The 9,643-nt window shown below is 42.7% G+C and overlaps 1 protein-coding gene across 1 annotated transcript; it reads right to left on the reverse strand.

The window, feature by feature from the left end:
* Positions 1 to 7,276: 7,276 nt before the first annotated feature.
* On the reverse strand, positions 7,277 to 9,341 carry LOC136876102 (uncharacterized). The gene has a single exon (XM_067149771.2). The coding sequence runs from the start codon at positions 9,336 to 9,338 to the stop codon at positions 8,100 to 8,102; it is 1,239 nt and encodes a 412-aa protein (XP_067005872.2). The 5' UTR covers positions 9,339 to 9,341; the 3' UTR covers positions 7,277 to 8,099.
* Positions 9,342 to 9,643: the final 302 nt, after the last annotated feature.

Here is a 9,643-nt window from a genome sequence, read left to right on the forward strand (position 1 = left end):
TGTTTCCGCTGCCTATGTTCCGTAATTCTTTTACAAGCCATTTTCATTCCCTAATTTATGCAAGCTCCCTTAGTTTCGCTAGGTGGAATTTCTTCAATCAATTGAACTTGCTTTTTAGGAATTCAGGCACTTCAACCAACAAGGACTCTCAAAGACATTTATGTTAGTGTGCCAGATAGTTCTCGACTATCAACGTGTCAATTCACAAAGACTATCTTTTCAAGATAGAGGTGTATATAAAGACTGTAAACCTGTACATATTGTATAAAGACAGACTTTTCTCAAGATTCAATATTACTTTTTGCTTCAAAATAAATTTCAGTTATTTGTGTAAATATCATAAAGTGAAGCAATAAAAGTTGTGTTCTGTAAATTTCAACCTTGGTTACAACACAACTCTATGGCGACGAGGTAAAAAAAAGCACACCACTACCATTCTTCGGCCCCAGTCGCCAACTCTATGGCGACGAGGTAAAAAGCAACAACCTACAATTCTTCGACCCCAGTTGCCAACTCTATAGTGACGAGGTAAAAAAGCAACAAACTACACGTCATCAGCCCCAATCGCCAACTCTATAGTGACGAGGTAAACACGACACTACAATTCAACAGGCCCAGTTGTCAACTCTACGGCGACGTGCTAAACAACAACGACACTCCAACCAGTTCTGACACACAGCTTACCTTACTCTTTCTTGCACGCATCTCGCAATGGCTACTGCGGAACAACTCGCTACGGTCTTCCAAGCCTTACAGCAGCAACAACAACAGTTTATGCAACAACAACAGGCAGCATTAATTCAGGCTATTCAAGCTATTTCTGTCTCTACACAGCCATCAGCTATTCCTCCGTTCTCTGCTTTTGATCCGGCTAAGGAAGAATGGTCAGTTTATTTAGCCCGTTTACAACAGCATTTCATCTGCCATTCTGTCACAGATGATCAACGCCGCCGCGCTCTATTTCTTAGTTCGGTTGGCAATGCTACGTGTGAATTACTACGTAAATTAAGTCCGGAAGAACACTTATCTGAGGTACCCTTCACACAGCTCTTGGCCCGTCTCACGGAACACTATGCCAAAGCTCCTCACATAGTGGCTGCTCGCTATAAATTTTTTCAAAGCAGAAAGCAACCCCATCAGACACATACTGAATGGATAACTGAATTGCGTGGTCTAGCTAAACCCTGCCAGTTCATCTGCTCCAAGGACGGTTGTGGTTCATCCTACACTGATTCTCTCATTCGGGACATGATAATTTTACATACTCCTGAAGACAAAATACGTTTTGACGCTGTCAAGCAGAGTAACCCTTCTTTAGAAGACGTCCAGCGTATTGCTACGGTTTATGAGCTTACTACCAAGACTGCCGCAGCCATAGCTTCTCCACACGAAGTTGCACAAGTCTCGCCTCAGGCCCGCAAGTCCTCTGCTACAGTGAACCGTACGGATAAGGCGCTCTCCACCAAGCATTCTCGCCAGGTTCCCTCTCGTAATGCTACACGGAAGCCCAATTCTAAAAGCACCTCGAAACTCCTGCCTTCCTGCCGAGGTTGTTTCAAGCATCATGAACGTCGTGACTGTCGTTTTTTCAAAGCTACTTGTGAACGATGTAATAAACTTGGACACATTAAGACTGTCTGTCAAAGTTCGCTCCGCCCTGCTAAGACTACTGCAGCACGCCGGAAGCATATACAGCCCCGCCAAGACATGGAAGTTGATCAGATCAATCTTATTCTTCCCACAAAGGATTCTCACAAAATCATCATTCCTCTCTCATTCTCTGATCGATCTGTCGATTTTCAATTAGACACTGGATCACCTGTATCTATTATTAACCTGACTACCTACCACGACTTAGGTTCACCTTCATGCTCTCCAGCTGACATCCAGCTCGTGACATTTAACAAGAAGAAAATTGACATCAAAGGTCAAATCAAGCTTCAGGCTAGTTATAAAGGAATTCAGAAAGCCATTCCTCTTCTCGTAGTTAACAACTACACTGCATCAAACATTATGGGCATGGATCTATTTAACTTATTTGGTTTCCAGATACATGACAACATTAACGTCGTATCTACATTGCATCCTACTTCTGACGTTACCGCTCTCCTAGCGCAGTTTCCTGCAGTCTTCGACTCTCAGCTCGGAACAGCCAAAGACTATACATCTCACATACAGCTGAAATCCGGAGCTAAGCCTCGCTTCCTCAAATCACGTCCAGTACCCCTAGCACTTCAAGACCAGGTCACGAAAGAATTAGAAAGATGGATACAAACTGGAATTGTTGTACCAGTTACTTCTAGTCAATGGGCTACTCCACTCGTGGTAATCAAGAAACCTGATGGTAATGTTCGACTTTGTGGCGATTTTCGATCTACAGTCAACGCACAACTCGACACAGATATCTTTCCTATTCCACGTCCAGAAGACTTATTCCGTCGTCTCTCTGGTGGACAATTCTTCTCTCGAGTTGATCTTAAAGAAGCATATCTCCAGCTACTTTTAGACGAAGAATCTAAGAAATTTCTCACCCTCAACACTCCTCTCGGACTGCTCCAGCTCCAGCGGCTCCCCTTCGGTATTTCCTCCTCAGCGGCTATTTTTCAGCGCTATTTGGCTCAACTCACCGCCTCCATTCCCGGTTGTGCTAACTACCTAGATGATATTATTGTTACTGAAAAAGATCATCAGGAACATCTAACCAATCTACGCCTCCTTCTCCAGACATTGAAAGACAATGGACTACGAGCGAATCTCGCTAAATGTACCTTCTTTCAGCCTCAAGTTCACTACCTAGGACATATACTTGATAAGAATGGAATTCGTCCTAGTACACAGAATGTCTCAGCGATAGTAAACATGCCAGCACCTCAGAACCTCAAGCAGCTTCAGTCCTTCATAGGCAAAGCGAACTATTATAATAAGTTCATTCCACGCTTCGCTACAGTGGCAGCTCCATTAAACGCTCTACGTAAAAAAGGTGTTAAGTTTCAGTGGACTCCGCAATGCCAACAGGCATGGAAAACAATCAACAACGCCTTAATTCAAGCTATACAACTCACCCATTTTCAGCCCGACAAGATCATCACGCTAGCTACTGACGCTTCAGACTACGGTGTCGGTGCCGTTCTCTCTCAGAAGGATCGTCATGGACAAGAACGCCCCATCGCCTTCGCTTCGAAAACACTTAATGACCATCAACGTCGATACTCACAGATAGAGAAAGAAGCTTTAGCCATCATCTTTGGTCTTCGCCGTTTCAATGAATATCTCTATGGCAACCATTTCCTGATCATTACTGATCATAAGCCTCTCGTACACTTATTCCATCCTGGTAATAAGACCCCAGAGAATTCCCTCAGAAAGCTTCAAAGATGGTCCATGTTCCTTTCTGATTATTCCTATCAGATTGTATATCGAGCCACATCCCAGCATTGTAATGCTGATGCCCTCTCCCGCTTACCCGTTGGTCCTGATACTGCCTTCGATTCTCAAGAATCTGAATGTCTTCAGTTGGACATAGAACTTGAAGATACTGTATCCAGTTTTCCTATTGATGCTACCTGCATAGCTAAAGCTACGGATAAAGACAGTACACTTGCTACTGTACGTACTTACATCCGCAACGGTTGGCCTCTTCAGAGCACACTTCCTGCCCACCTGGCACCTTATCATCGTATGCAGCATCGTCTCACGACTCGTGCCGGAGTTGTATTACTAGAAGCAGGCACCATCTTCCGAGTGGTTATCCCACTTAGCCTACAGAAACAAGTTCTCGGATTATTACACCAAAGCCATTGGGGTATCTCCAGAACAAAGCAACTCGCCCGTCAACACTGCTACTGGCCCGGTGTTGATGCCGCCATCGAAAAGCTAATACGTCATTGTGAGCAATGTCAAACGAATCAGAACGCCCCGTCTTCTGACCTTGCTTCATGGCCTCCTGCTACTACTCCATGGGAACGAGTTCACATCGATTTCGCAGGTCCTTTCCTCAATTCCATGTGGTTAATAGTCATCGATTCACTGTCAAACTTTCCATATGTCGTGGATATGCATTCGACTACTACAACCGAAGCTACCATTCGTGCTCTCCAGAAAATCTTTACTACAGAAGGTTTACCGCAAGTACTCATTTCGGACAACGGACCTCAATTTACAGCTACTGCTTTTCAGAACTTTTGTACACATAATGGCATTCGTCATATCCTCGCACCACCTTTTCACCCTCAATCTAATGGTGAAGCTGAACGCTTCGTACAAACATTTAAAAGAAGTATGAAGAAAGCTGTCTCTTCAGGCTTAACTAAAGACCAAGCCTTGCTCCAACTCTTAAACAACTACAGAACTCTACCTGGCGCTGATAATATCACTCCTGCACAGAAGCTCCATGGACGACCTCACAGAACTTTACTTTCTCTGTTACAGCCTCTTCCGGCCCAGCAAAAGACCTCACCAACGAAGTTCTCCCTCAACGACAAGGTCTACACCAGGACATTCAAATCCAACCCACTCTGGATACCTGGAGTCATCTGCAGATCTTTGGGTCATCGTCTATACGAGATACAGACTACGGAGAAACGTATCTGCCGCCATCAAGATCAGATACGTCTGCGCTACCGCCCCTGTCCAGCTATTGATGCTATTGCTAAACCAGATAAATCTATTGCTGAACGAGCTTTAGATCATTTAATAACAATGGGTTCCTTTCAGGACGAGACAGCGCCACTCCGCCCAGTTCCAGCTCCGGACAATACAACAGAGACATCAGCAGCTCCGCCCCAGCATCGCAGTCGCCGCCAGCGCCGCCGCCGTTTCACGCCGTACCGGCGTATTTAGGAGGGGAGGGTGTTGTATGTCCGGCGCTCCCTTCTCGCTCCGTCAGCCAGCTGCACGCGCGCCTGTGTATCATTCTGCTAGCTTCGACGCGCAGCCTTCAGTGCGCGTGCCTGACCATCGAGTGTACTATAAATAGGAGCTCCCTGCCTGCTCACTTGCCCACTCGCCCCGGTGTCCAGCTCCAGAATACACCCTACGTCGAGCACGGAGGCTACTCCTCTTGAAAATGTGCTTCGACCAGGTGGACTGAATTTCTGGCAGTACGAGGTCTCACCTCTGGTCACCGCTCCCTTACCTGTTTCCGCTGCCTATGTTCCGTAATTCTTTTACAAGCCATTTTCATTCCCTAATTTATGCAAGCTCCCTTAGTTTCGCTAGGTGGAATTTCTTCAATCAATTGAACTTGCTTTTTAGGAATTCAGGCACTTCAACCAACAAGGACTCTCAAAGACATTTATGTTAGTGTGCCAGATAGTTCTCGACTATCAACGTGTCAATTCACAAAGACTATCTTTTCAAGATAGAGGTGTATATAAAGACTGTAAACCTGTACATATTGTATAAAGACAGACTTTTCTCAAGATTCAATATTACTTTTTGCTTCAAAATAAATTTCAGTTATTTGTGTAAATATCATAAAGTGAAGCAATAAAAGTTGTGTTCTGTAAATTTCAACCTTGGTTACAACAGTAACCATCAGGGGAATCATACTAAGTTCTAGCAAGTAAGATTCACGCTTACCATAACTGAGAATCCGATATCTTAGTAATTACGAATTCCAGGATCCATGCTGAGATAAACTTGTTCTCTCCTCTACATATGAGGAATGCAATCTAGTAATGTATTCGTGTATTTTTTAAACTTCCCGTATTACACAAGAGAGTTGCTTAGTCTTTAGAACGTTATTGACGGAACAGTGCATTAATATCAACGCACTTGTTTATACTTAGCCGGTTGCGGTAATATTATTAGATTGTAGACTTTACGAGGCGTCTAATGACATTCTTTAGTAGTAGAAATAATAAACGTGTCAAAACTGCTGACAGCTAAAGATGTACTTCTTGGAATAACATACTATTTAAATAGTGCAATCATCTGCCTTTTGGCCGACTAACTGAATTGCTCTCAAACTCTGAATGTTTTTGAAGTTCTATAAAGGGCACGTGGACGTGAAAATTCATCAAAAGTACACTTTTCGATTTCTCAGTTATTTCCCTGTATCCAAAAGTATAAAATATGGGTAAATTCCTGCAACAAAAGTACTACCACTCCCTCTCAGCTGTCAGCTGACGTTAGGTGCACTTTTTTCAGGAACCACAAGAGCTAAAGCATTGGAAACCAGCACACTTCTTCAATTGTCTAATCTAAACAAGGAAGACTTTCAATAAGTGTACTTTTCCACAAAATTTAAGCAGTATGGCACCAACCACCTTGAAACTTTTTAGGTGGAAAATATTTTCTAATATTAAAACCATTTTTATAGGTGGACACACTCTTAAGTCTTCACTATAAGCGGAAACATTATTAACTTGCACAAGAAGAATCATGACTCATAAATAATATATTCCGTGAAAAATCTACCTAAAGTTATGACAGAAATTTCAATTATTAATGTGATTTGTTGCTATTTGTATCCCTGTTAATGAAGTAAGGAAAACACATAGTTGATACTATGAACATACTTCGTCCTAGTTTATGTTAAATTGGAAAAAAACAGTTTCTTAGGTATGAACCTACTAAATGAACCTTAAAACCTGCAGGTTTCACAACCGAGGTGCCCTTAAGAACATAAAATGCAGGATTCCGTTTCGAAAATTGCTTTGTAGTACGCGCTTTCCTTTACACAAGGAACTATTATATAAGGTGTGGTGGTTAGCGTGATTAGTGCCACCCCCGGAGGCCCGTGTTCGATTCCCGGCTCTGCCACGAAATTTGAAAAGTGGTACGAATTCTGGAACGGGGTCCACTCAGCCTCTGGAGGTCAACTGAGTAGAGGGGCTTTCAATTCCCTCCTCGGCCATCCTCTAAATGGTTTTCGGTGGTTTCCCACTTCTCCTCCAGTCAAATGCCGAGATGGTACCTAACTTAAGGCCAGGGACGTTTCCTTCCCTCTTCCTTATCTGCCCCTTCCAATCTTCCCATCCCTCCAGAAATCCCCTGTTCAACATAGCAGGTAAGGCCGCCTGGGGGAGGTACAGGTCCTCCTTCACAGCTGTATCCCCCGACCCAAAGTCTCATGCTCCAGGACACTGCACTTGAGGCCTGGTGGAGGTTGGATAATCCACTGAGTCCGAGGGGAAAACCGACTCTGGAGGGCAAACAGATTAAGAAAGAAAGAAAGAAAGAAAGAAAGAAAGAAAGAAAGAAAGAAAGAAAGAAATATATATGGTTATTTATGATATCTAACACTTTATTCGTTAGATCATTCAAATCCTCCTTTTCCTTCTCTGGAATGCCGTATATGAAAATATTTTTCCTCTTTGCGTCCTGGATAGTCATTTTCTGTTGCCACTTTAATTTATCAGTTTCTCCTTCAATCTCCTTCATATTCGATTTCAATAATTCTATTTCCCTAGAGTTTTCCACCACCTTTTCTGTCATAATTCTTCTCTCTTCTTTTATACAGTCTTTCATTTTTTTCATGTCATTTCTCAGCTCGCGAATTAACTCCCTCGTTTGCTCAAACTGGCAAGCATCTCTGACTATTTCCCTAATCTTATCTATGTCCTCCCAGCTCAATGAACCCGTTGGTCCAGGGTTCATTTCTATGCCTCCTATTATCAGAAGAATTGCCACCACTGCTGCTACCATCATAGTTCCCTCAAGTCCAGATTTTCGTAAATGCACCTTATCACTTGGCGTACACACACACTTCACTCGCCCGTGCCATCGACCTATGGCCGCGCGATATTGCTCTATAGCAATATTCAAACTTCTCACTCAGCACTCACTGCACAATACAACCTCTCGCTTCGCTAGCTCGATTACAACTGAAGAGAGAAATATGAATAAGCATGTACGGTATGTGTGCCAAAGGTAACTTCGTGTATACAAAAGCATATTAGCAAGTCAGAGGGTCTATGGTTTCAATTGACCGAAAGAGTAGCGAAGTGCATTGCTATGGAAATGATTCAGCATACAATTGTCCATTCATTTGAATATCTCAAGAAGATCAGAGAGAAAAAAATTTGGACGATATGTCACCTATTTTTGCTATTTCATTTTAGACTTGTTCTTTTTCCTGCAAGCGGAGAACGCCATCATACAACCAGTAACCCCTTTTCTTCAAATATGGGTAGCAGACGCTTCATTGCTGTAATGTAAGCAGTGTTTTTATATATCTTTGTGTTATATCTCTGCTCGCTAATATCGTCATCTAGTGCCTTAGTGAAATCGTATCCATCTTCAGGGTCTGAGAGTACAATCGGCATGACGCACACTGAAGCCATTAGACCATAAAACATGAATTCATCGAGAGTGCTGTTGAGTTGCTCAAGAGATATAGAGTGCTCTGTAACATTAAGAAGGTCTAAAGTCTCGAGCAACGTGCTATGGTACTTTTGAATCAAGCTGTCCATGTGCTGGATACGCACTTCCTCGCTGGGACAAGCGTACAGGAAGTACAGGACATCCAGAGCCACGCATGAGTAAGTACATGTCTGATAATCTACTAATCTAATATCTTCAGGAACACAACCACTGTATTTGAACATCATGTTGTTAGTCCATGGGTCTCCATGGAGTAAAACGTTGAAATTGTCAGCCTTTCTTGTGAACAGTTCTGCTACACGATTGTAAACTTTTCCCTTCAACTTACTTAATGCGCATGCATATTTTTCAAACCCTTGCCACTTTGACACCACTTCTGTAAATATTTGCAATGAGTTCTCGAAGAATGACGCCAACATCCCTGCTACGTCTTCACTAAATATAGCGCTGTAACATTCCATGGCTGTGGGATCTTGCTCGAGGAGTGCTAAAGATGATGCATGAAAACGAGCAAGAGTTCGTAACGCTAGAGAACAGTGGGCTAGATCCACACCTTGCTGTCTTCTAGCCAGGGTGAATCCTGACTGCCGCAAGTCTTCCAGCACAAGGAACGGAACAGGATCGTTTCCATGATACAAGCATTCGGCATAAAATGGTTGATATTTTCCTGGTCGTACTTCATTCAGCAGTTTGTGCATTGCTGGAAGAGTCTTCGTCAGCATGTTTGTTTCTATTTTGAATATGCCAGAATTTTTAACGAACTCTTTAATTTTTTCTCCTTGAGGTTGGCATTTTATGACTACGCGACGTTCCTCAGAGCTGTCCAGTTTTGCTATGACCCGATACATATCGCTAGCATAGCCGTCTCCCACAGCGTTAGCCATGAAGATCTCATAAGATGTGACTGTAATCGTAGAGTCTCCATCTCCAGCTCGTAAAGCCCGCTGTATAAAGTCTTTGTCCAGCCAGCAAGGCGGAGGGGGCCGGGAATCCTCCATCTCAACATTCATAATTGATTCCTGAAAGCAAAAAGAAAAATAAGTTTTCAAGTCCACGAATAGCAATCTCTTGTGACATACAATAATAATAATAATAATAATAATAATAATAATAATAATAATAATAATAATAATAATAATAATAATGGGATTAATTTTAGCAGAATGTACCATGGTCACCTATAGCTTCATGTAAGATACCGGTGGCAAGGGAGATTCTGCAAGGTGTGTGAATTGGGAGAGGGAATTTGAACTTATTTTCATCTGAAATCAAAAGTTCAATCGGTACTTAATGGCAGCGTTAAATTTATGTAGAG

The sequence above is a fragment of the Anabrus simplex genome, chromosome 1 (assembly GCF_040414725.1).
Source record: "Anabrus simplex isolate iqAnaSimp1 chromosome 1, ASM4041472v1, whole genome shotgun sequence".
Classification (NCBI taxonomy): domain Eukaryota; kingdom Metazoa; phylum Arthropoda; class Insecta; order Orthoptera; family Tettigoniidae; genus Anabrus; species Anabrus simplex.

Bases quoted from the DNA above. Each gene is read 5' to 3' on its own strand.
- LOC136876102 (XM_067149771.2), bottom strand. From the start codon at position 9,338: ATGAATGTTGAGATGGAGGATTCCCGGCCCCCTCCGCCTTGCTGGCTG.